Source organism: Pituophis catenifer, unplaced genomic scaffold (genome assembly GCF_029215685.1).
Source record: "Pituophis catenifer annectens isolate HBS135680 unplaced genomic scaffold, rPitCat1.0.hap2 SCAF_7, whole genome shotgun sequence".
NCBI classification, from domain to species: domain Eukaryota; kingdom Metazoa; phylum Chordata; class Lepidosauria; order Squamata; family Colubridae; genus Pituophis; species Pituophis catenifer.
Window position 1 is genome coordinate 65,039,005 of NW_027256887.1, and position 27,613 is coordinate 65,066,617.

The 27,613-nt window shown below is 37.8% G+C and overlaps 2 protein-coding genes across 3 annotated transcripts in view; both read right to left on the reverse strand.

The window, feature by feature from the left end:
* Window positions 1–6,997, reverse strand: part of TOM1 (target of myb1 membrane trafficking protein) — a 28,411-nt gene extending 21,414 nt beyond the window's left edge. Inside the window, exon 1 of the mRNA XM_070947033.1 lies at window positions 6,929–6,997. Coding sequence (XP_070803134.1) covers window positions 6,929–6,980 — 52 coding nt within the window. The 5' untranslated portion in view covers window positions 6,981–6,997. The remainder of the gene's footprint in view (window positions 1–6,928) is intronic.
* A 1,083-nt stretch (window positions 6,998–8,080) lies between these two features.
* On the reverse strand, window positions 8,081–26,572 carry HMGXB4 (HMG-box containing 4). Of its 2 annotated transcripts, XM_070946831.1 has the most exons (12): window positions 26,424–26,572; window positions 24,455–24,543; window positions 23,814–23,927; window positions 18,589–19,239; window positions 18,254–18,321; window positions 17,779–17,860; window positions 16,722–16,786; window positions 16,370–16,475; window positions 15,088–15,257; window positions 13,757–13,879; window positions 13,224–13,311; window positions 8,081–9,712 (listed from the first exon to the last, which is right to left on the reverse strand). In XM_070946831.1, the coding sequence occupies exons 4-11, from the start codon at window positions 19,148–19,150 to the stop codon at window positions 13,267–13,269; spliced, it is 1,221 nt and encodes a 406-aa protein (XP_070802932.1). In that variant the 5' UTR covers window positions 19,151–19,239; window positions 23,814–23,927; window positions 24,455–24,543; window positions 26,424–26,572; the 3' UTR covers window positions 8,081–9,712; window positions 13,224–13,266. The 2 variants fall into 2 exon arrangements, with proteins under 2 accessions (XP_070802932.1, XP_070802931.1); XM_070946830.1 differs by having other exon boundaries at window positions 18,254–19,239.
* Window positions 26,573–27,613: the final 1,041 nt, after the last annotated feature.

Sequence of the window (27,613 nt, forward strand, 5' to 3'; positions counted from 1 at the left end):
ATTAATTGGAGCTGCCTACCTAGACCAGAATAGGCCAACACACCACGGCCAATTCAACAATTCAATTTATTTATTTAAAATAATTTTAAAAATATTTTAATTTTTGTCCTTCACATTTCATTTTGTTCCCCCTTTTGCATCTTTTCTTTAAAGATTCTATTCCACCATTTCTTTGATATTAGTGTAATTCTTGTCCTGTGGGAGTTGGCCGTGGTGAGTTGGCTATGGCAAGTTTTTCTAGACCTCATAGACACAGCTTCACTTGCTCCTCAAATAGGAGCTTTGAATCATAATTGAGCCGTTCAGAGTAATCATGATCTTGTCCAAAATTAAAGATGGAATATCTCTTGTAAAAAAAATCTCTAGATGTAGGGCCCATTCTTTTTAGGACATACAGCAGGGACCAAGCCAGTCAGTTATGGTGCCTAATAATCCCTTTGTTTACTCCTATGAGACAGACACTATGTGTTTTGCTACCAGTCTTTAGTCATATGGTAACTCTTTAAAAATGCTTTTTAACTCTAACAAAAGAAAAATCCCAAATACTATAATAAAATGATACTACAAAAATCAAAACAAGAAAATGAACAGAAAAAGCTATACATATTAGAACAATTATATATACAACAGAACATAAACACTTAAACAATAATTAAATCCTGAATATACACAAATAAAGCGACTGTGTTCCTCCATCCCAGTCATTAGTCAGTGGCCTGTTGTTGAAAGCACTTTGATAGGTTTCCCCTTGTTTGCTTATCCAGCTTTTGGTTATAATAGTCTATTCTATAGCTGCCATCACCAGAGATGTACAGATTCAGGTAAACACTTGATTTCAGAGGTGTTGTAGAGGCAGAAAGACAGGGGTGTCAAACTCAAAGCCTGCGGGCCAGATCCGGCCTGCAGGGTGCTTAGATTTAGCCCATGGGACCACCCTGGAAACAGTGAAGGATTGGCCTGCAGTGCCTCTGCCAGTGAAAACGGAGCATGCAGTCCTCCCGAGCTCCGTTTTCATTGGCAGAGGGTTGCAGGAGGCCGTCCCAGCCGAAAATGGAGCTTGGGAGCCTGTTTTCGCTGGCAGAGTGCTCGGGCCGGCACAGGAGCCCCCGGCACAAGTGACATCAAGCTGGCCACGCCCATCCTGGCCACGTTCACCCCAGCCTCCTGAGGTCAAACACAACCCTGATGTTGGCCCTCAATGAAATCGAGTTTGACACCCCTGCAGTAAGGAGTTGGCAACATGTAGCTGCACTCTGCCACTACTTCTGTAGTGAACTGTAGTGAACGTCCTGAACTCGATATTTCCTGAACCTGAATGACTAGATTCACACTGTAGAAAAAGACATGGTGCCCATGCTGAATCTAAACTATCTTTGCCTATTTTGAATCAAATACTGCACTATACTAATCTATGAATGTTTCTTCAGAGAAAATAATGTACACAATAGTCTTGTATAGTAGGCAGATCTTGTTCTCTCCACAATGTTGCTAATGCCAGGGTGATAACCAACAAAGCTGTTAGTGCTAATGTTTAACCCCGCAATCTGTGCAGTCTCAATTGCTTTTGGCAAACAGGTAAATTTAAGTTCAGAGGAGAGTACTGCTGATATTAAAAAAAAAAAACACTACCACCATCACCATCAAAAAGTGGATTTAAACTAGACTTAAACCAGTACTAGTTTGTAATAACAAGTAATTAGCTAATGGAAAAGAGGAGAAGTTATCCACAGTAATACAAGCAAGCAACAAACGAACAGGACAAATGAAAGGAAAAGAAATTTCACTCAGAAGAGCAGATTAAAAATGTCACCTAATTTTCCTGGGTGAATTTCTGTAATAAGGTGATAAAAACAGTCTAGCACCAGTAATTTAGCAAACTGAAACACTTAGGTGCCAGAGTTTCTTGGGATTTCCAAGGTGTGATTCAATTTTTAAAACAATGAATACTATTAACTGAAAGCTGTGAAACCAATATGTTTAAAATATATTAGCTATATAAGAGTGATATATTGGAGATCCTTCTCCTGCCTGCTTCTGGGCAAATTACTAAAATTCTGGTCCCCGGTCTTTTGAAGTCTAAAGGCCCTGAAGTGTACTTTTTAACTGATTGGATAAGATAATAAAACAATACTTATAAGAAGCCACTGGTAGAAATTATTGCATTATTAGGGTGTTGAATCTGAGTGTCACAAATATGCCATTACTAAGCAGCTCCATCCCTCCGTCATCACTTAGAAGGTTATTTATCAGATTTAGGTGCCACTTGATTTCACAATACACGTAGTATTGGGATTAGTACCTGGATACATAGTGCTGCATAAAGATTATAAACTAAAATTGAATTCCAATACTCTGAAAATTTATGGTTCAGGAAATGACTAGGTCTCTGATTATAAATCATCTTTTCTCACTGGGATTCTTCTATGAAACCCCAGGGTTCTGTGACAGGTTGTTAGGGGTTCCATGAGTTTGATTGAAAAAAAGGTTTTTTAAACTTCAGGTATCAAACAATACTAACTGTAGGTATAATTTTTACGTAGGAGTTCCCCGAGATCTACAAATCCTGCAGGATAAATAGGCTCAGGAAGGCTGTTCTAGATGAAGCTGTACTTTCTTTGAAAAAAATAAGAGAGTACAATATACCTCTTGTGCTCCTGTTGCTTATAGTGTCACCAGTATAAGGTAGTCCAGACTAAGAAACAGATACCATGTGTATCTAAAGCTATTTTTTTATGAAGACTGGTATCTTAAGATGGGTATCAAGACAGAATATTACAAATCTGAACGTGCTTCTCCATTTTTCTATTAATGTGAATAAGGGGGGCATCTGTGTGAGAGGTTTTCTTAACACTTTCCCATCATCTGGGCTAAGTAATGTTTATCTCCTTGTTGTCCTAGTAATGGAGCATTCCTCTGTTCATTGAGGTCATTTTCTTTTTTATTTACTATAATTTTATTGAAGTTTAAAAGGTCACCTTCTTTACTCATGCCCCATGTAGGTGCTAGGCCTATAGTTGACCAAGTATGCCTGGTTGCAACACTTTCTGGACTGGAATGCCCTGTCTCTAATGGTCTCTTAATAGCTAAACTCCAATCTAGATTACAGCATAGAATTGTGAATCTGCCCTTGAAACACAACAAGAAAATTGCAGTTAGTGCAAGAAGAGACAATAAAGCTGTTATTAAATAATCTTCAGAGATTACATTACTCTCTATTGTTACCGGTTAGATTATATGGCTTTAATACTGATGTTCAAGATCCTTGTTTAAAATATTTGAGCCATGACATTATGCAACTATTTTATTTATAGATGAGGTATAAAATTCTCAAACAACATAAGGAATAAGGGCCAGATCTACACATTCAGTCAAATTACGTAACAGAATTGACTATTTCACTTCAAATTATATATATATGTTTGATATCTTTTTTTCTGGGAAAAATTATCCATTCAAAATTGTATTGAATTACAAACTCACCAAGAATCCTTGCCAAGCCAATATATCTTATTCTGTGTTCCTACATGCTTTATTGGAACAATAATATTGGCCAATTCTTATAAGACTTCTGTAAGCATAACACTGAAAATTGGTAATCACTGTGTATTAAATCTATGTCGGTAGGTTTAATATAAAAAAACCCATTTTTCAGTGTTATGCTTATCAATAATACACAAAACTGGAAATAAATCAATATGATAGGACAAATTGAGCTATTTCTAAAGATATAAATTATAGGCTGAGCATCTTAAAAAGATATTCCAGATGGCTTACAGTCCTAGAATTTCCTGCTGATCTCCTGTCAAATTACTAATTGGATCTGACCGCATGAGAACAACTACGGTCAACTAGGTATTGCCATCTGCTGAAAGTTCTTTTTAATATCCAATTTTGATGAAAAATATAAAAAAAACAGATAACATACTTCACTTCTAGGATTTAGCAGAACACTTCTGCTAATTTAAATTTAACAATTTAAAAATTGTCATTTCCACTATTAACACATTAGTGTCCTTTCTGAAGACAGAATTGCCACTATCGCTTCTGGAAACAATATCTTCCATCTAAGCCACTGCCACCAAAATGGGGCTTTCTCAGTTATCTCCTTCCCGTTACTAACTAAAGACATGAGGGCCAATAGTTGATGAGTTTGTATCTGGATACATTTTGAAAGCACCAATTTATAGAATGATAGGGTTGGAGGAGACATTGGAGTCCAACTCCATGCCCAAGGCAGGAGTCCTCATACCATCTTGGATAAATGTTTTTTTTTTGAAAACCCCTATGTGGGTCCATGGAGCACCCATAACTCAGGAACCAAGCTCGTTTGCTCTCCAAATTTAAGAAATACAGAACATAAGATAGCAAGGAAGATAGCCCATGGCAAACTGATATTATCTTCGCAACTTCTTCCGTTTCCTTATGATTGTGCATTATGCTGCAAATGAAAACTACTGGCCTGATTCTATCTCATTCTACAGTTCTCATGTATGCCTGTGTTGAACATTCTGTTGAACACCTCTTTGGATTGAGACCTCATAAAAAAGCCTCATCTTCTTTTAAAAACTTTTTTCCTTTCATATATCAGTGACATCGATTTTGAGTTATAACATTTCATACGTTTTTGCATTTGAAGTGGGGGAAAAACAAGGGCAACTGAATGTTACTCCTTTTATGAAGCTTTTCTAAGACATAGTGATGTGAATGATGTACATGCTAAATTCAGCTTCAGAAGCTGTAATTAGAAGCATCAACAACTCAGAAGTCTAATTCAGGCCCCACAACTTTTATATGGAATGAACAAAGCAATTTAAATCTCACCTGACAACAACAAAAATTCTAGTTGGAAGACCACAAAACTAAATGTGCCAGCAAATTCGATATTCCAAACTGGTAATATGTGTGAGTATTGCCTGAGTTCTTACAGGCAAACTTAGCAAGATGTATGTTAGCCTGCTACCAGGGTGTGGAGATGTGGCAATGTATGACACATCACTAACGTGTTAAGAATTACCGGTTTTGAAGGTTTTGGATTCCATGGACTCCAATATCATCAAAAACTATTATCTATTTTTTTCCACTAAAGACAGAAGGGGATTTATCAGTTAATGCTATTAACATTTATTACAGTCTAAGCACATTTCAAAATATGGAGTTTAAATTATATTTCAAACAATTATATTGAATAAAATGAAGCAAAGCACGGAAGTGGAACAGATTTATATCTTATTTGGTTTCAGTTGATTTTAATGTCTCTTATCTACTCCAAGTCTAGACTTTACCCAGCATTATGAACAGCATATATATTTTTAAATGTTTTAATATTTGTATTCCATGTTTTTTATCTTGGCTGTACACCGCCCTGAGTCCTCAGGGAGAAGGGCGGTATATAAATTGGAAATTAAATTAAATTAAATTAAATATAGGTGCATGTGAATTTAGACAAATATCTTATTTGGAGAGTTTAACTTCAGATTTAAATCAGAAATATATTTTAGTTAAGTCACATGGGATTTTTGTGAATGAAACAGATCATGATGCCACAGGGAAAATATATACCTGTAGAATAGTGAGATGACTCTTGTGTAGTATGCTTTTTTACTTACAAAACTATATGCTTGCATGGTTATATAATACATATAATACATATCCACCAATCCTGGCAATGTCTCCTCTTTCCATGCAATCTGACATAAGAAGCCCAAAATCAAGAAGTGAATGTCATGCCTTAATTTTTAAAGACTGTCTACAGCACTTTTCTTCCAGATAAAGAAGGATGGATTTAGGAAACAATGTCACTATTTTCTCACAGGCGTTCTTGACCACTGTATAGCATTCATTGCTGAAACCTGTCCTAAGAGCCTTAAACTTAATTTAGAACATATTCATAAAAATAAGGAAAAACCCCATTAGATCATTAAGTGTTCTGTGTTAAACATTAACAAAGATTAAACCTAACAACCCAGGCATAGCTAAGGACAAAAGGATGCACAATAGGTTAATAAATGTTAATTTTGTGAATTCTTAAGCCAGCAACAGAAAACATGTAGCTCTGCAAACATTTGAGAACTACAGTTCCCAGGAGCCCCAGCTTGTATGACGAAAGATGAGCAAGGCTTCAAGATGCGATTCAGCAACAGCAGGAAGGCCGCAAGCTCCTCGTCAGTGACTTAAATGCTGTGTCTGCTAAGAGATAGATTTTCCTCTCCTTAGGACTGAACTTTAATTTATTTAGTGCTCCGAACAGCCATTTAGCGTCCCCCAGTCAATGCTATCCCCATGGGACAGACTGAAAAATTCCATGCAGCTAAGGAGAGATGGAATTTGTAGTCCACGGTCTCTGGTGACTGGGAAGACCAGAGGAAGAAAGCATTTAGGCCTCCGCCCATTCAGAGTTTGCCAATTCGTGCTTTTGCGACATGAGTTATTTCCTCAAACTCGAAAGCAACTGAAAGGCAGGCTTCGAAGGTCTTTTCAAAATGATCTCAGCTGTTCGCAGGCAGCCCACTCTGAGGGAGCGACCAAGCCTTCCAGGGGGCGTGACGTTCGCACCAGAGGCGCGTCCTCTTTAAATAAGCAAACTTTATCCCTTCTTCGAGACCCCACTCCATACTCTTACCGCGACAGGATTGGCTTACAAGGTCTACCCTCCCAAGAACCCGCCTCCTCGATCATACCCCATTGATCAGCACGAATTGTCTGTCAGAAGAATGTCCTATTCCCATCGGCCAGAGAAGAAAAAAAAACCATAAACCCCGCCCCCGTGGTTTATAAGCTCCGCCCCTCCCGCGGTTAGACACTGAGTTGAAGTAAAATCCGGAGTTTAAAGCTACAGTTGCGCCAGCGGTCGAAGTCGGGAGACGCGGGGAGGGTGGGGGGAGAAAGTGGGGTAGAGGAAGCGTAACGCAAGAATCAGGCGGCAGCTTACCAATGCGCTGCCCGACCGGAGAACTAAAAGGATTGCCGAGAAGAAACTCCATCACCACCTAAACGACCGCCACGGCTTAGCAGAGATCAGCTGACAGGGCCACGGGTGGGTCACGTGACCGCTCTGAGCTGCAGGGGGCGTGGCCGGTTCTTTGCCCTTGTGACACACCCCGTAGCGTAAGCGCCTCCTTTGCGAGCGGAGTTTTAACGCGGAAATCTGATGGAGGAAGCGAGTTGGCGGGATGTGGGCGCAGCCCGCTCTTAAACATCTTCGCCGGCAATGAGATGTTCTATTTCCGAGGGAGGCATTTCCTTGCAAGCACGCTTGGGAGCTGTAGTCTTTTCCCAAGGCTCTCGCTCTTGCTGCAGGGAAGGGTTTGTTACGGGATGACAGCGAGCGGCGACGGTTGGATGAGGCCATAATTATAGGTCGCAAATGGGACCCAAGCCGCTCCCAGTCATCGCAGTATTGGTAGCTTCCGCGGAGGGCCTGCTCGGCAGAAAGCAGCCTGAACGGACTCCCATTTCGCTCTGCCGCAATCGAAGCCGTATGAAACCTATCCGTAAAAAGGCGCTTTGCTGCCACTAGGGCCGAGCTGAGGTATCTTCCATTCCCCGATGTCTTTCACTTCTTTTTCAGTAGCAACGTTTAGGTAATTATAGATGCCAAAGTGGTCGGACTGTTTTCCCCATTCAAACCCATATGTTCAGGGAGTTATTTGTAGCTTTCTACATACAATTAAATACTTATATCAACTCAAAGCAGGAAAGAAACTCTGTTGAGTTGACTCAGTAAAGCATTGAGAAAATTTTTTGATTCTCACCCTGATTCAAATGAATTTAAGGTTATAAATTTTAAAAGTACATTTGCAACTTCCAACCATAAATGCAAAGCTATTTCTCATACTTTAAATCTACTGGAATACTGGAAAGTAACATGTTTGAATTTTTATCAGAAAAGTTATATGTACAGTATACATATGCAAAATGCACCCAACTGAAAAAGTAATTTTAAATCTAACAGTACAGCAATATTGGATTACTGATGATTTCAAGGTATTTTGCATCATGAGCATAGTACTAATATTTCAGTATTTTATTAACTAGATGTCATTTAATGTGGAAATAGAAATAACACCTCAAAAACAAAGCATCTTGCTAATAACTTTAATAGCAACAATTTGCTTGATATGCTAATGCATATGGGGACAAACGTCTCAATTTTAAAACAATCAAGCTTGTATCAAAAACAATGTAAGTATATATCTACATGTTGATCTGTTACAGGCTCAAGTTTTCATATTTTAAGTAAATACAGTACAGGTAGTCCTCAATTTATGACCACAATTGAGCCCAACATTTTTGTTAAGTGAAAAATTTGTTAAGTGAGATTTGCTCCATTTTGTGATGTTTCTGACCATAGTTGTTAATTAATTAATTTATTTATTTGTTCAACTTGTATGCTGCCTTTCTCCGAAGACTCAAGGCGGCTTACAATGCATTTAAAAACCATATATAAAAACATTAAAAATTAAAACATTAAAAACAATTAAAACACATTCATACCATTCATGGCCGGATCTCGCCAGATCACAACAGCGAGATCAACGGTCCCAAGCCTGCCGGAAAAGCCAGGTCTTCACCGCTTTTCGGAAGGCCAATAGGGTGGGGATGGTCCAGATCTCAGGACCATCGGTCCCCGGTTCCAGAGAACTGGGGCAGCCACAGAGAAGGCCCTCCCCCGCGGGCCTGCCAGCCGGCATTGTTTAGCTGACGGAACCCGGAGGAGACCAACTTAAGCGAATCACTTCAGTTGTTAAGTTAGTAATATGGTTGTTAAGTGAATCTGGCTTCCCCATTGATTTTGCATAGCAAAAGATTGCAAAAGATGATCACATGATCTTGGGACACAGCAGTGGTCATATGTATGAACCAGATGCCAAGCATCTGAATTTTGTTCACATGATCACAGGAATGCTTCAAAGGTCGTAAGTGAAAAATGGTCATAAGTAATTTTTTCAGCGCCTTTGTAACTTTGAACAGTCACTAAATGAACAGTTGTAAGTTGAGGATTACCTGTACTATGCTTTTCCACCTCAGGACTCAAACTGTTATAAATGCCAGCAGAGTGACCCACAAACCTCACATGAAAATTATGACAAACTCATTTACAACTAAAAAGTTTATAACAACTGTTCCTGGTAGACACACTGATTGAATTTCAAACTGTAATAACATTGAGACAAAATTAAAAAAATGGCATAGAATACAGAGTCCTACAGGATATATATAGGTGATTATCATACATAGTATCATACTGATGGCAGAGGGATAGAAAATTTTCTGATACTGAAAAACCTGTACATGAATTAATAGGAGGAAATAGAAATGAATCAAAATGAAATTTCCAGGTATAAAAACATTTATGTACAATAGCAAGGTGGTTAAATGCAGGAACTATAAAAAAACAAAAGCACAGGTTCAAAACCTTTCACTATCAAATATGACAAGATATGTATTATACAAATGTGTACAAATTTTAAATAAAGGTACATCAAGTACATTTGTATGTTTAAAAACATCAAGTCTACCACATTGCACATGGTAAATATGAAGCAGATCTTCTATTTAATGCAAGATGCTGAAAATTTAAGCTACATATTGTTTGTTTATGAATTAAAGCCTTTAATTGACAGATTATTTCAGCCACTGGAAGAAGGCAATTATTTCTGACTCGCCTGTGCTTATCTTCTGTGTTCTGATTTTTCTAGCTTTTGTGATATATCTGTGGGTGGGGTAACACAGGACAGAAGGACATAAGTAAAAATCACCTTTCTTCATTTGTAGGAGAGCTGTATTAGTCTAGGCTGGCAAAAAAATCAGTTGTCTGATAGCACCAACTAACAAATTGTATTAAATAGAATAAGCTTTTGTCAGATGTAGCTCATTTGGTCAGACAGATTATGCCTTTTAATTACATTTTTTAGTTGGAAAAGGTGCTACCGAACTCCTGATTTAAAGACTTTCCACTCAATGCTGAAAACTCAAAGAACTTTCCAAAAGCAGTGATTTAGTGTAAATGCAATTAAATGATTCTGCTAAATGTCCAGCTCTAAAGATTGACATTCTTTATAGTTCATATACTGCTTGTATATCTGCACAACTTTGAGTCAGTGATACATAGCAAGATTTTTAGAAGTAGTTTGCCATTGTCTGTTTCCTAGGGCTTAGAGAAAAATGACCCCCCTAAGGTCACCAGCTGGCTTCCATGTTTTCCTGGTTTCTAGTCTGATGCCTTAATCACTATCTCAATTGGTTCTTACATTGTTTGTAGCACTATTCAAATAATATCAAATCTGAATAGGTTTTTAAAACCTCAAGTCATTAGCTCTTAGCACATAGTACTTTAATCATCAGGTTTAACGAGGGGATAGGAATGGGGACAGATGCTTCATTATTTACAGGAAGCTTAAGATGAAATGATGGAAAACCAGTCAATTTAATAGTCCACCAACTAGAAAAATATCAACTCTAAGAGCCTAGGTAAGTGATGTACCATATATACTTGGATTCAAAATTATTTCATTTCCTATTGTTTTAAGATTTTTAAATCCTATGTGATAAGGTTAGAATTTTAACATTTGTTTTATCCATTTTTTTAATTACACTATAAGGACACATCGATTCACAATCACAATTGGAACCAGAACTTCCATCACTAAGCAATGTGGTGGTTATGTGAGTCATCATGTGACTGCACCTAATTTTATTATCTTTTTGCTGTGATCATTAAGTGAATCTGGCTTCCCCCACTGACTTTGTTTGTCAGAAGCCAGCTGGACAGGTCACAAATGGCGCTACATTACCCTGGGATGTAAATATATGAGGGTCACAAAGCATTCAATCATGATCATGAGAACTCTGCAATGTTCTTAAGTGTGAGGACTGGACATATGCCACTTTTTCACTTTGTAACTTTTCTAAATGAATGGTTGTAAGTCGTGGACTGCCTGTATTGCTATTTTCATATGAATACTTTTTTTAAAAAATTCAAAATCTCCTTTTAATCAATACTTGTTATAACCTGAAGTTCAATTATGATAAGGGTGTATAGATTATAAAACCAATACAGGTTAGTTCTTGACTTATAACCATTTGTTTAACGACCATTTGAAGTTATAACTGCACTGAAAAAGTGACTTATCACCATTTTTCAAGCTTATGACCATTGCAGCAACTCCCGTGATCATGTGATCAAAATTTGAATGCTTGACAACTGGCTCTTATGACCCAGCATCCTAGATTATGTGATCACCTTTTGTGACCTTCTGACAAGCAAAGTCAATGGGGAAGCCATATTCACTTAACAAGTGAACAAGTGCATTACTATATTAACAATAACAGTGATTCACTTAACTGGCAAAAGTTATAAAATGGGGCAAAAGTCATTTAACAACTGTCACATTCAGCAACAAATTTTGGGCTTAATTGTGGCCATAGGTTGAGGACTACCTGTACATGTTTTCTGAACAATAGTAATAGAAAGAATTTTTTGTGTTCTAATTAAAACTACGGTATTTTTCAGAGTATAAGACGCACCTTTTCTCCTCTAAAAGTGGGTGAAAATTTCGGTGCGTCTTATAGACCAAATATGGGCCCATTTTGGGGCTCCCAAACCCTCTGTGCATTGCGTTTTTGCCCTCCCCGGCCCCCGGAAGCACACTGCAGTGTTCTGCACAGCCTGTTTTTGCCAAAATTGGGCCCATTTTTGGGCTCCCAAACCCTCCGTGTGTCACGTTTTTGCCCTCCCCAGCCCCCAGAAACACTCTGCAAAAACGGGATGCAAGGAGGGTTTGGGAGGCCAAAAATGGGCCTGTTTTTGGCTTTCAAAGTGCTTCTGGGGGCCCGGGGAGGGCAAAAACATGATGCATGGAGGCCAAAAACTATTTTTTTCCTTTTTTTCATCCTCTAAATCTAGGTGCATCTTATAGTCCAAAAAATATGGTATATACAAAAATGCATATCCAAAAATGTAAATTCCTATGTTAAAAATGCCATACTTAATCCTATGCAAGTGCTTTCCCAGAGAAGAACAGATTCAGAGCGCTTAAGCCAGTGCTGAAACATTAGATTTCTCTTCCTCTTATTATTAATAAGTCCTTCAACATCACCTGTCTAACTGCCTGTACATGAATGTTAGCACCATAAGAGAAAGAAGTTGAGTTGCTGGTAATAATAATGCTAAATTGGAATTTGCATAATTGGGGGAACGCTCTTGATTTCTATGACAATATTTTTAGCTACTGTTTCAGAAGTCACTATCTAAATGTGAAGAATTTGGAGCTTGGAATTGTTGGCTAAAGATCTTCCGTTTCTCTCATAATCTGAACATTGTATGAAATATTACACTTCTATACTGTAATTACTAGTGCTATATATGTTTTGAAAATGATTTGGAAGAATTGCTTCAAGATTTAAATGAACATGAATTAGCACTTCACTGCTACTTATTAAAACTCTGTGTGTGTGTGTGTGTGTGTGTGTGTGTAGAAAAATATAGCTGCTTTAAGCAGTCACATTAAAGAAGTAACCATTTTAATGATTTGATTTCATTCACTCCCAAATTTGTATGTAGCCCTGACAATTAATGCAACATTTAATAAAGAATTCCTAATGTCCGAACAGTTCTTTAAGGATACGACAATTTCCCCCCCATCATTAATTTGAACATGTCCATTATTTTTTCTCCATTCCATTGTCTCCATTTAGAGAAGTACCGGTAATATTTTATAGCAATAGCAATAACATTTACGCTTATATACCACTCCATAGCTCTTTACACCACTCTCTGGATGGTTTACAATGTTGAAGCATTATTTGCATATTGCCCCAACAATCTAGGCCTTCATTTTACTGTCTTTGGGAGGATGGAAAGATGAGTCAACCTTGAGCCCTGTCAGGATCAAACTCCAGGCCACGGGCAGAGTTTGCTTGCAACACTGCAGTTTAACCACTGCACCATATTGGGTCCATGGCACGTGTTTGTCCCAAACTTGCTTGACATTTCTAATTAAAATAATTCAATATATCTTTTTCCTTTTATATTAAGGCCGATATATAAAAAAATACTAAACTCTAGTTTTGTAGAAACACACAGACTTAAGAAAACATTCTTCAATTCTTGCAAATTCAAGTTCTGGACTTTTTTCATAAAAGCAAGTTAAACAGTTATTGACAAAAAACTTTAAAATTCTGTAGGTTGAGACTTGAAGAACCCAATATATATGTATACACACCAGTAGCATGGCAGTAGTTTATTTTCCACACTTGCTTTTTTTGTCAAAGACCGGGCATTATGTAGGCAATATTATCTAATGTGTTTGACTGAAAAGACAGAAACATTAAATTAATTCAATATGTTTGTTACAAAGTGAAACACTTTTTGCTTGAATAGAATATTTAAGGAAAGCCCCATCAAAGGCAACTTGTGATTTCCCAGCCCCACTTCTGCATTGCCCAAATTGACAACAAATCTTCCAATTTTTTGTTCAGGATTTTTCCTATTTGTTTACTTTGTTTTAAAACAACAATGGCTGAAATAGATGTGACAATTTCCCACTTCATATTATACTCACCTGCCTATCTCTCCCACTGTCTCTGCCCTTTTGGTTGGCTGCCTACCTCCTGCCACCTGCTATCGCCATCACCCATTGCAACTGCATCTGCAGCACTGAATACAACTACTATACTGAATGGGGTCTCTGTTTGTCCCCTGCACAACTAAATTTTAAGACATAATAAGACAGCTTGGTAATTAAGTGTAACTTACCAAAACATGTTTGGGGCAGCCATTTAGCTCCGGTAACTGGGATGTGAGACAAGTCAAAGGGCCCAGAGCACAAATAATTGAATCCAGGAGAACTGATAAACTTCCTGATACGGCTACCATTCCCTGGGAGGCCAAAAAGGAATGAGAAAAATTGTTAATCTACAGGTGAAACTTGAAAAATTAGAATATTGTGCAAAAGTTCATTTATTTCAGTAATGCAACTTAAAAGGTGAAACTAATATATGAGATAGACTCATTACATGCAAAGCGAGATAGTTCAAGCCTTGATTTGTCATAACTTTTGATGATTATGGCTTACAGCTCATGAAAACCCCAAATTCACAATCTCAGAAAATTAGAATATTGTGAAAAGGTTCAATATTCTAGGCTCAAAGTGTTCCACTCTAATGAGCTAATTAAGCCATAATACCTGCAAAGGGTTCCTGAGCCTTTAAATGGTCTCTCAGTCTGGTTCAGTAGGAATCACAATCATGGGAAAGACTGCTGACCTGACAGTTGTGCAGAAAACCATCACTGACATCCTCCATAAGGAGGGAAAGCCTCAAAAGGTAATTGCAAAAGAAGTTGGATGTTCCCAAAGTGCTGTATCAAAGCACATTAATAGAAAGTTATGTGGAAGGGAAAAATGTGGAAGAAAAAGGTGCACAAGCAGCAGGGATGACCGCAGCCTAGAGAGGATTGTCAGGAAAAGGTCATTCAAAAGTGTTGGGGACTTTTACAAGGAGTGGACAGAGGCTGGAGTCAGTGCATCAAGAGCCAATCTTCTACAACATAGCATACTCCAGATTTTTTCAGGATTGTGATTTCCATTAATCTTAACTATTCACTACAAGAGGTGGGGCTGGAATTTTCAACTCCAATTTTTGTAGGTGAATTAGATTTATTTCAATGGTTTATTTTTTTAAAATGAAAACTTATTACCAAAAGTAGACATCTGCAATACAATTTTAGGATGCTGAAAACTAGAGCTGGGGGCCACATGTGACCTAGGGACTATCCACCCATGATCTAACTGAAGAACAATATTGTCAGCCTTACTATATATACTAGACCAAGAAATCAACTACACAGGAAGGGTAATACTACTTTTATTAAGATTGGCTATAATAATAGAATCATGCAAGTCTGATTGTGCTTCTTCCTTGTTATAAGTCTGAATTAGGGAAATACCTACCTGAACTACTTCCAAATATCTCTCTGTGGTAGACTTAAAATAGGTTTCAACTCACTATTTCCTGGCAAAAGATCTTGTATATTTTTTCTTTATTTTCTACAAATATTACAGAGGAATGAAACCACATGGTACTTACTTCAGTCTCCTGCAGCCTGTGGCCAATAAGACTCAGAGATTCTCCCAGTAATTGCAGATGTGCAGCTACATCAATGGGATCTGTCTCAGGAACCTTTACTGGTGAAGAGGATAATACCATCGTGCTAGTTGGGGACTTTTTATGGGGTGAAGGCACGCTTGTTAGAGAAGCTGAAAACGGACAATAAAACAGTTTTAAAATTGTAATCTTATAAAATATACAAAAAACGTGAAACAGGGAAACATCTCATATATGTGAATATTTCTCTAATTCATGCCTTTTGGAAAAAAGAAGAGCTGAAAAGCTGCCCAGAGAGCATAGAAGTTTAATAATTATTATCAAATTCCCTCACAACTCAACTTATGCTTGCATTGATTCTGTCCAAAGAAGCTTTCCCTGTTAACCTTCCCTTATGTTGTATTTGAATTTTCACAATCTCCAGGTACTTGTGAAGCATGAAGACTAACATACATGGACAGCATCAGATTGTGAAAGACAGCTCTCCAATCACTGCTCCACCAAAGTTCCCTCTCTTCATATTTGTGCCTATTTCACATTGTGAATATTTTGTATTGATTATTCAATTCATGGAGTTAAAGGTTTTGACTGAATAAGAATCCTTTGACCTTAGGTCAAATGCTACTTAGGTGATAAAAGCAAGAATAACACAGAGTTAAAGAAAGTATAGTTAAGTCTGGATTAAAACAAAATCCTGACAGCAGCCAAAGTAAATTCTCAACTTTGGTTACAATGAATTAATTTAAGTGGAGTCTCTTTGAAATATACTGACCATGCTGCCTCTTCTCAAATAACTCAACTCCTCAACCACTGCTTTCCCAGATCTCTCATACCTTTCCATCTATTACTTTATTTTAAAAAGGCAGCTGATAATTATCTAAAAGTCAAATCAGTTTAATACACAATTATCAAAAACCCAAGCAAATTTACATTTTTTGTGCCTATGGTGTTTTGGTATTTAATTCATTGTTCTAATCTATGCAGACATGTTCTAGATAGTCTGACTAATAGGCAAACTAACAGCAATCCTGGCCTAAAGCGGCTTTTCTGATACTTCTCAGACTTTCATATTTGAATTCTGAGCTCGGAGTAAACCAAAGCCCTAATATCTGCCAATTTCTCATCAGCTGGTTAATGATAAATTTCATTTCTGGAATCTTGGAACAATTTGATGACACAGACAAATATCCCAATATATTTAGTTACAATAATAAAAATTATCTTGGGAAGAAAACATATAAATGTAATGGAATGTGGAAGCTACCTTTCAATTTTGGGGAACCTTCTGATGACATTGCTTTTCTCTTCACTGTTGTCGCTTCTGCTTTATTCTGCTTATGTTGCAAATACTGAGCCTTCTGCTTCCAAACCTACAAAGAATACGGAAAGCAAAACTGATATGAAAACTGCATTGTTTAGGCAATTGATTAGCAAAATATGCAGCCCACATAGTTAAAGAGTACTTAGATCCCAAGCATTTCATAATTATTAAATGTGGAGGGGACTGCTATACATAAACTACACTGGGGAGTAAATTAATGCATGCACCATGGTGGCATCATCCTGGGCGCAAGTCAACTCAAGATTTTTTAAAAAATGTCTTCTCAAATATTTACCAGCTTATCTTTCTCTGGAAGCTGTTTCCAAACCTCTGCTAGCTTTTTGCTCAGCTCACCAAAATCTAGCAGGAAATCAGAGAAGGTGAACAGTTCAGAATAAAAGCAGGTAGTTTCTAATTTTAATGAGGATTCATGAATATTTAGTTAACCACTGAATCCATTATAAGACACATTAACAACACATGTAACAATAAATATTTTCAATAACTATGAAATATAAAGCTATCAATGCCAGATTTTATATTAAATGTAGAAAGCATCCCATAATGAATGACTTTATATATTTTGGCTATGCAAATTACTACCATAAGTAAAAATATTAAAGATGGTTTCAACATTCACACCAAGCTACACTGTGACCACTTGCTTAATTCAAAAACTGTGTAACAAGACAAAGGGAAACTCAGAACCTGAACTACGATTGGCCATGTTGTCTTGAGAATTAAAACACTGTTTGCCCTGTTTTATGGTCTTGTTTTAAAATATGCCAAAATATAAATTATTGTAGTATGTTTTATGTGGCCCTGCCCTGATAAGAAACTGCAATTGTTTTAAACCACAAGCACTAGAGTAGAACTCGGAAATACCTTTCTATTCTTTAAAATTAGTTCTTTATAGTTCTAACTTAAAGATGGCCAAACAAGTTATTACAGTAAGTGTCAAATATTCTCTGTGTTCTAATAGTGAGGAAAAGACTAATTGGAAATTTAGAGGTAACATCTCAAATCTCGAATCTTCCCATCAGGATGATTTATATGTAATAGTAAGTTTTGTATTTTTCGGCAACCAGCTAAAATGTCTTTTTAAGTTTGAATATGAAATGCAGATGGTATCACTAAGAAATGTACTTTCTCACCGTGACTTATGAGAAAGTATCTCTTCCTGAAAGTACAGATTTTAAAAATGTGTGTCTCTATAAGCATGTGCATAATCTCCTCACTTACTGTTCAAATGGGTACTTTATTCTTTTTGCAAATAATTTAAAGAAACTATAATAGAGGTTGGATTTTAAGCATACAACAAAAATTCAACCCTTACAGAGCTATTATTTTACCTATTCCTGGATGCTCAGCCACAATGTTCACACGATATTCTTTACAGAATACTTGGTAGGCAGACATATTTTTCTTCTTTGGCTAATTAGAAAAAAAGGGGAGGGAGATAATATTTTACAGTATGTACTAGTATCAATTTCTTTCTAATACCTACAGAAATACCTGAAAAACCATCTCATAGTCCACTTCTTTATACATTAGTACCTGAGCTGAAGTTTTTGTTATGGAGTATATATTTTTTTTACAAGCCATAGTTTTATAGTTGGAGGAAAAAATGCAGGATTTCTTAATGCCTTAAGTTCATGATGATAATGAAAAAAGACAGAATCTAAAACATTTTACAACACAAAAACCTCTGGATTAAATACCGGTAGCAGATTATGGCTTAAAAACTGGAATTACAAAGAACATTTTGAATTTGCTATTACAAGAATCAACCATAACTTATAGTACTCACTTGCTATGCAGTTTTACCTTTTCTTTTTCTATTTTCTCAATCTTCTCTTTTTCTTCTTTCTTCTTCTTTTTCTCATTCAGGCTATCTGTACAGAAAACAGGTGGTAGTGGTGAGGAAGAAGGAGGAGGGGCAGGTAGAGCAAACTGGATACTATTTGGAGAAACAGGCAGTTGTGGTGTTATTTCCACTGCTGCTGGTGATGAAGAGAGTCCAGAACTCTTCTTCAATTTAGAGTGTTTTTTCTCCTTGTGTTTCTCCTTGTCTTTCTTCTTTTTACTCTTCTTTGATTTCTTTTTCTTTTTTATCTCCCGATATGAATCGTCAATGATTAGTTCTCCAGCTTCCAACTCACCTCCAGATGAAGATTCAGATTCCATTTGTGGTTCCAAGTTTGAAAGCTCAAAATCACTGCTTTGGCCTTCAGGGAAGAGGGATGTGTCTGGGCTGAAGCCCTCAGCAGGAGAAAGGGGATGGGGATCTGTAGGTGGCTTGTGCTTCTTGCGGGATTTCAAGAAGCTGTGTGTATCATGGCTTGAGGGCTGCGAGCTTTGTTCATCCCGACTAGATTTCTTAGAGGTCTTTTTTGTAGCTCCAGAATGCGGAAAGGGATCTTCTGTTACAGTACCCCCTTTCTCTTTTGGTGAGAGGATTAACTTCATTTTTAAGCCATCAGGCTCACGTAAGGTCAGCATTTCAGTGTTTACATATGGTGGCTTTATTTTTTTGGACTTGTGGAAAGTACTATCATCCAAGGGTGGATCGCTGCTTCCACTCAGCTTCTTCTTGTGATGTTCCTTCTTACCCTCTGAATAATTGGCAGCACTGAATGAAGAATGAGATGGTTTTTCCAAAGTCCTTTTAGATGATTTGGAGCCGGTAGTTAAAGGAGTGTTGATGGCTTTAAGCAAATCCATGGCAGTTTTAGCAGAGAGTGAAAAAAATTACTTTTTTCTATTCGCTGATGATGACTCCAAAGGCAAGGAAAGTTCAAAAGGACAAAAGTCTAAAATAGAGTACAGAGAAAACAGGTAAAAATAAGTACATGCACAGGATGTCAAAATCAACGGTAGCTTCATTTACAAACTGTCCTAACATCAGATTATTAAACTACCCAGCTGGAAAACTTCAGTTGTTGTTCTTACAAAGGATTTGGCTCTAAGGCTTCTGGATTATTAATCTTACAGTCATAATATTATATTCTATTTTAGTGAATTCTATAAATAATGCAACAGTTTACTGAACATCTTACACCTCACCTGCTGGATTTGCAAGAAAGGAAAACTGCAAAATACAATATATTATCAATATTCAAAATCATATTATGTAGGGAACAGAAAACAGTATTTGGAGTAAGAAATCTGAAGTCAGAGGAATAAAATACAGGGTTGGAGTAGCAAGAAACTAAAACATAAAATACCTAAACCAATTAAGATGTTTTTGTCTAGGGCCAGAAATATATTAAACAGGAGCAGGCAGATTTTTCTGGAACAGGGATTTCCACAGCTAACCAAATACCCTCAAAATGGGTAATATGATTAAAGCCCTGCTCTGTTTTAGGTACTCATTACACTCCTTAAAAAAGGACAGGGCTTCAACTGCACAATCTCACCTGCCATCTTTACTTTTTTGACACTCCCTCCTCAGTGGAAACCCCAAAAGAATGTTCAGTTGTGCTTTTGCCTTTCTTAGGTAAGTATCTTTGGATTTTGATTAAGGTATGGGGGTGGGGGGAAGCTTTTTAAATACCAAGAATCAGAAAGTTTTTAGAGATCAAAAGCAATACTTTGATATAGACTAAAAAATGTAATGGCACTTGGTGAACATGATGGAATACTGCTTAATATACTCATGATGTCCAATACAAAATATTACACTAGTAATATACACTAGTTTGATCCACCTGATTAGTTTTAAAGACAGACATCGTAAATTGTGATTAAGTTAATGCAACATTAATCAGTTAGACTAGAAACTAATTTAAGTATTTTTAGAAGCCATTTGAGAAGAGAGATAAGAGAGGCAAGAAAGTTGAGAAGGTTGCTCAATGATTACGTTGCTTCCTGACATCTATTGATTGTCCACTGAATTGTTGATTGCACTGCTGATTGCAGTTAATTACTGAGTGTGACACTGGAGCATGGTTTTAACACACCTGGAAATGTGAGAAGTTCCTGGACAAGATAGATGAAATTCCTCAGGAGAGACACAGAAAAGTAAACACTTTTCAATTTGTATTTGAAAAACTTTTTCAATAAAAAAAAAAAAAAGTAAACACCAGAGAAGGGGAAGACAGGTAGAAAAATGTGAAAACACCCCCCGCCCCTTAAAAGCAAGAGAATCAAGAAATACTCAGCGCTAGTGGAGTTTGGCAGCTGATACTACAGTTTTGTTCTAGAAGACAATTCATGGCTACCCTAATAAAGCATGCTAACCCTGGTATCTCAAAATAAGGTGGAAGAGATTCAGGACCCAATGGGTCAAAGAAACCAAATAAGAAGAATTTTGTGATTGGTGATTCTTTGCAGAACCAACATAACAGTGAGAGATCTGATATAACATGTGGAAGGTGATTCATGTAGGGATGAATTATATTACCTGAAATTCTTAATACAAGATATCAAATATATCATAGGTGTTACTGAAACTTAGTGATACACGATGGACACACAACTCTGGTTGTATCTTATTCAAAAGGAAGAGACTCAACAAAAAGAGAAGGTGATTGCACTATACATAAAAGAATCATATACCTGTACAGAAATTTGTAACAAAGTATCATTATAGATTGCCTGATAGGCAATATGGATATGGATGAGATTGTTTTGGTCAGCTATCAAAGCTTACAAGAGCTATGTGATAACAACAATAGATGCTTTTATCTATCCTGACACGGGATGGAAATTCAAACTCTGCCCAGCATTAGAGATCTCACAACCTCCTTTCTTGTTAACAGCTTTCTTGTTAACAACTTGTCAGAACATGGAAGAGGGAATAAAAGAGCCTGCTTTCATAAGATACAAGTAATCTTTACCAATAGCAAGGAATTGGCTGAAGGAAGGGAAAATGACCAAAAAGTAAGGAAGTGACGAGAAAGAGATGATTTTGATTAATTCTGGACAGTAGGTCATATCCAGTAACTTGAAATCCTAAAGAACAGTGTTTGGGAAGCTTGGAAAATCCTGCAAATTTAACTAGTGAAGGTACAGGTAGTCTTCAGGTTATGATCATCAGATCATGAGAAATAACATTCCCATAGTCATGTGATCAAATTTGGGTGTTTGACAACCAGCATGTATTTATGATGGCTGTTATATCTTGGAGTCACATGGTCACCATTTTTGACCTTCCCAGCTAACTTCCAACAAGCAAAGTCAATTGGGAGGGGGAGGGGGGAAGCTAGATTTACTTAATGATTATGTGACTCACTTAACAACCACCTTGCTTAGCAAATGGAAATTCTGCTCCCAATTGTGGTCATAAGTCGAGGACTATTTGTAGAGGATGAAATGGACTTGGCCTCTGTTGCCCCAGACAACGAAGCCAGAACCAATGGGTTGAAACCAAATGGAAATAGATTCAGGTTATATCTTGGTTGCAAATGGGGCATCTCAACAAACTCAGTGATGCCATGGAATGCTTCATATTTTTGTGATGTTCATTTGCAAAGCTGGGTTTCTGGTGGTGGCTGTGATAAAAAGCAGGTAACATGCAAAATCAATGTGAAGAAGCAAATGAGGGTAATGGTGTCCAATCTGATTCCAATCTGATTTAATAAACTCTGCAATGCCCAAGAAATGAACACATTCTATTAGTAAGTAAGCATGGTTATTTAAGAATGAAGTGAACATATATTTTCTTTCAATTTATGTTAATGATTTTTGTCAATTGATTACTAATTAGTTAGGATATAATATGTTGTTTGGACCTAACCATGTAATAAACAGAACTGTTAGGTATTTCTTTTGGCTGTGGAAAAATTACTGAGACACTAAGGTCTGTGAACTGTGAAAGATTGGGAAGCTCTGAGTTAGATATTAGTTATTATATACATTTTTCTCTGAATGGTATTATTTTTTATTTTTAAATGTCCACAAATTCCCTATATTTTTCCAAACAGTTTGATTTCAGTTATCAGGGACACTGTTTCTCCTCTGTAATTTTCCCATTCCTGTTACTAAAATTTTTCTTTTGAGGAAAACAGAATCGGAGATCTTGATTCTGATAGAGAGAATACTGGAAGCTGTATATACTTAGTGTATTTAATTTTGGTCACAATAAGTATCTTATGGTTACAAAATGGAAGTAGACCGGAACCATTTTGATTTGGAAAATTATCCATCAAGAGAAAACTGAATATTTTTTTTAAAAAATGTGTTTTTTCCCATTCTGATTAGAAAAATCATAGATCAAGAAAAAATGAATCGTTTTAAAGAAAAACTGTGAACCTTTCCCAGAAACTATTCCCTTTCCCTCCCCTGCCCCCCCCATATACTTACATAAAATATTTTATATTTAAAGCAGCATATCTGAACATTAGAGGAAGGGAACAGAAATTATGATCTTCATAATGATCTACTTATAATTCAAATCTCACTAATCAGATTTAGAAACAGAATGCTTCACTGAATGGACTAATTCAGCAAGAGTATTTTTTATTTATATTGTCAATTTTTCAGTTACACCACAGTATTTTACACATTCTTCGACATTTACTTAATTTCAACAATGGTCAAAGTTAAAAAACTGGAATTAAATTCAAACATGTGAGAAGTGCTGCTGGGCTACAGGAAACCTGGCTCAGGACTGGGGTTTACCTTATTCTAGATAGTAAAACACTACTTCAAAGAATACGTCTGCAATAGCTGGCAGTGCTTTTGAGCTGTTTTTAATATTCAAACTGGTGAAAGGTACATCTAGTTGGGTCAGACATCATTTAATAATAAATAAATTTATACAGGTCTGGGTTACATCTCAAACTGGTCACAGCAATGTATTCTACATGAAGCTTCTATATTCTAGAATTCTGGAATATTCTGGAAGTTTCAATTAGTGAAAAATGCAGCAGTGCATGATGCTGGATGTTACACTTGTGTTAAAAAGTTCAGCACTTATTGTCAATTATTCTGTAAAACAGGTTAACACCTTTGTTTTAACATCCAAAGTCCTAGACCTATCCTATCCCATTGGACTTTTGCTACAAAATGCAAAAGAAACTCTCTTGAAGTTGCCTTTACTTTTCAATGTCTGTTTGCTAGGTCACAGCAGAGGGTCTTCTCTTCTCTTGCTCTCAAGCTATGAATACTCCCTCAGGAGCTACACTTGGCTCCCATTTTTGCCACTTTTCAGAATGGAATTCCCCATAGACAGAGAAATGGAATATAAAATGAAATTGACACTAATATTAGTAATAATGGTAATACACATTCATAATTCATAAAGATACTGGAACTTGTATTTCAGTTTATGAAATAATGACACTGAACAATAAACTCACTGTCAATTCACTCCTAATTCAATTGTTACCATTTTGACAAAATCAGAATAAAGGTTTTTCTCCTTCTCTCTCAGTTCTCTCACCTTCAGCCTATTTTCTGTATTCCTCTTGAGCAACTGTCTCCTTTTTCAGAAGCAGATCCTTATAAGAACGTTTCTTTCCTTATTGGGTTCTGCCAGCTGCTAGTCCCACATCATCTGTTTAGTTATTACGTAAGAAAGGAATACAATTAAAATGAAGGGAAGCTTTCATTATAAGATACTACATTATGGCCCCAAATAAATGATGATGCAGAAAAAGAAGCATACAAGACAGGCAGACACCCATTCAAACTTAAACATCAGTGGTTCTAAGTTGTAAGTGTGGTTTTAAAAAAATGAAGTTTTATTCTTACTCAATTCCTTCCCTATGATAAGAATTGAAAAGGCTGCTCATACGAAGACATAGATATTAGGATCTTGCAATGCAGAAGTTATGCATTCAGTCTAAATTGAATTATTATTCCTTGGAGCTGATAGAATTAAGAATTAAGACAGAATTCTATCCTGTCAACATTCTACACTATTCTTTGTGACACTCTTGTTCCAGTCCTGATTCCCACAAATTTGAGAATAAGGAGAGAAGATATGAAAAACTGTAGACACCCAATCCAAGCAAGGTACTGGATTTTTCCTCCACACATGGCTGGGCTAGTAACATCTCTTATATTATGAAACAATCCTACCTTTTTTTCCCTTGGAATCATCATAAGCCATGGCTCTCCTGCAGGGAACTGGGAATGTATTGCCACGTCTAGCCTCCTTCTATTTCCAACTACAGAATAAGGTATAAGAAACAGAGAATAAGAATAACCCTCCGATAAAGTGGGAATCATAATGCAGAAGGGACTAAATATTTGAAAGAATGAAAAGAAGGATGAAGAGATGCTACTATCTACAACATTATCCTTCAAAGAGATCAAAGCACAGAGAAAGGACCTAATTTTAACAAGGAATTCATTTATTCAATGCCCTTTTACTAATAGGCAGAGAAGATGATTGCTAATATTCTATTTCAAGTAGCTGGATGCTATGTTCCAGATTTTCTTGAAATGGCTTTTACAATGCTACAAGGCCTTTCAAACAGAGAGCTGTATTTAATTCCATGTATTTTAAGTAAAGGCTATAGAGAACGAGAGTCTGAGATAGAATTGCCACCAAGAATAGTTTTTAATTATGTCAAGACCAGTGGTGAAATTCAATTTTTGTTTACTACTGGTTCCGTGGGCGTGGCTTGGTGGGCGTGGAATGGCTTGGTGGGCGTGGTAGGGGAAGGATACTGCAAAATCTCCATTCCCTCTCCACTCCTGGGGGAAGGATATTGCAAAATCTCCATTCCCTCCCCATTCCTGAGGGAAGGATATTGCAAAATATCCATTCCCACCTCACTCTGAGGCCAGCCAGAGGTGGTATTTGCCGGTTCTCCAAACTACTCAAAATTTCCGCTACCGGTTCTCCAGAACCTGTCAGAACCTGCTGGATTTCACCCCTGGTCAAGACATAAATGGAATAATCCACTTGGAAACCACTATTCGACTTTGTTACTGAGATGGGAAAAAAATGAAACACTGACTTTGGGTTTTGCTGATTAGGTAAGTTTGTTGTTATAGCGATGATTCCTATATACTACTATGTAAAAATAAAAAATTGAGATTGTATGTTATTCTACTGCGCTAAAATGTGAGAAGTCAATGCTTTTCTTCATTTCCCCCCTACATTTTCCTCTCTTCTCTTTTCCCTCCCCTACTTTCCCCACTATTTTCATTTTCCTTTGTATTTTACGTTCTAATAAATAAAAAGAAAGAAAACGGGAAAAAGGAAAAAAACCAGTCCTTTCTCTGGGCCTCTGCAGCATTTCTAACTTCTTGTGACCTCAGTTGTGCAGAGGTTCCTCATCCTGGCTCAAGAATGACAGTTCAGGTGAGAAGGGCAGCTCCTCAAGCCTTCCTTCTGTCCTCCCAGAATGACAACTGTCTGCATGACCGTTTCTTCCAGAGCACACTTGAAGGGTTGTTTTTTTAAACATTGTTTTTGAGTGTTAACAAAAAGATTAAAAAAAAAATAGCTCCAGGATTATTATTTTTTTAAAAAAATTGGTATTTCTATAGGAACGTTTCAACCTCCATTTCTAAAGAACAGCCAAAACAAGGCAAATTTACAACGGATGCGCTCCCCGCGACAGGAAAAACTTTCCCCCGTTTCCAAGTAACCCGGTATAACTGGGAAATACAAAGCTCAACTGTCAAGACTCCAGGGGTCTCCAACCTTGGCAACTTTTAAGACTTGTGGACTTCAACTCCCAGAGTTCCTCAGCCAGCAAAGCTGGCTGAGGAACTCTGGGAGTTGAAGTCCACAAGTCTTAAAAGTTGCCAAGGTTGGAGACCCCTTGACCAAGAGCCTTTATTCCTGACAAGCGATATATGCGGTAATGCTTTGGAAGACAAATCCCGAAGGAGGACACGATCCTCCTCCATCAAGCCAATGCCGCAACAGCTCCCGCCACAAGTCTCTCCTGCAGTCCCGTTACTCATTCGGCGCCACCGGCCTTCAGCCACCGGCTCGTTTAACGGAGCGAAGGTGGCCCAACAAGCCCCGGCTGCTCTCGCATCCGGGCCAACACGCGCGCGCCTCTTTTTTTCTCCAGGTTGTGCTTACAGTCGGCGAGATCGAGCCTCACACAGCCAGGCACGAGCCGTCAGAATCCGGCAGTCTTCTTCTCTCCAACCGCGGCAAGAGAGCCGTCGAGAACAAGGAGGTCCGGTCGGCACCGGCCCCCGCAAAGGCGCCCCCGGGATCCCGCAGCCTCCCGGAGGCCGCTCTGACAGTGGCCCGAGCCCGCCCTTCACGAGAAGGCGGGGAGAAGGCGCGAGATCCCGCGGGGGGGGGGGGCGGCGGCGCCCTAGACATCACGCGAGATTTCAACGGGAGACGAGGCGGCCTTTGGAAGTTTGTCTCTCGTCCGTTTTGCTAACGGCAGAAATCAGGCGGGACGAGAGGCGGCGGTTCTGCATGATGGAGTTCAGGCTTAGGGTGGGGAAAGCGGGCTGTTTTTCCCCTGCTAGGGATGGAAGTAGGCACTATTCGACTTGAGGCACGGAGACCGAAGCCAAGGGAGGGCCCTTCCTATCGTTCTTCAAGTCTCTTCTTTGGATGGCGCGGAGCGGACTGTCGAGTGTGGCGCCCGTGGCTCTCCAAGCGTGAGGAGGCTGCTACTCCTCACGCTTGGAGGAGAAACGCTACTACTTCGAGCTCCTTGGCGCGCTTTTCGGGTGCTCCTAGTCCTGTTGAACCATAATTTCAGACTTGGAATAACTTTATTGTCACTTTAAATGTACACTATTCGACATACGTTAAAATGAAATTATCGTTGCATACAGCTCTCAAAGGGACACCATACCTCCAACATACACTATGTATCTATGACAAAATAAATAAAAAATGGATATGCCCACATTTATTATATGACACACAGAAACAACAGTCTAGTTCGGATATATACGTGTACATGGTGAGAAAAAAAGACGGCATAGGGAACAAAGCTCTGGTAGTCCAGCATCTGGTAGTCCTACTAGAAATACTTCGAAACCTCCTCCCAGAGGGGACCAACAGAAGCAGACCATAAAGTGGGTGTGAGGGGTCTCTAACAATGCTTTTGAGTTCTAAGCACAGAGCTTATAAGCAGTATCCTGAATAACAGTGTAGGAAGTTAGCACTCACCCCTTTCCTAGAGGAATGAAATATATTGGGAAATATTAAAAAGGCAGAATATGTTTCCCTGGATGAGAAATGGAGAAGCATGTTTTAAAGATGAAGCAGCTCCCACCTTCTTGCCTCCCACCCCAATC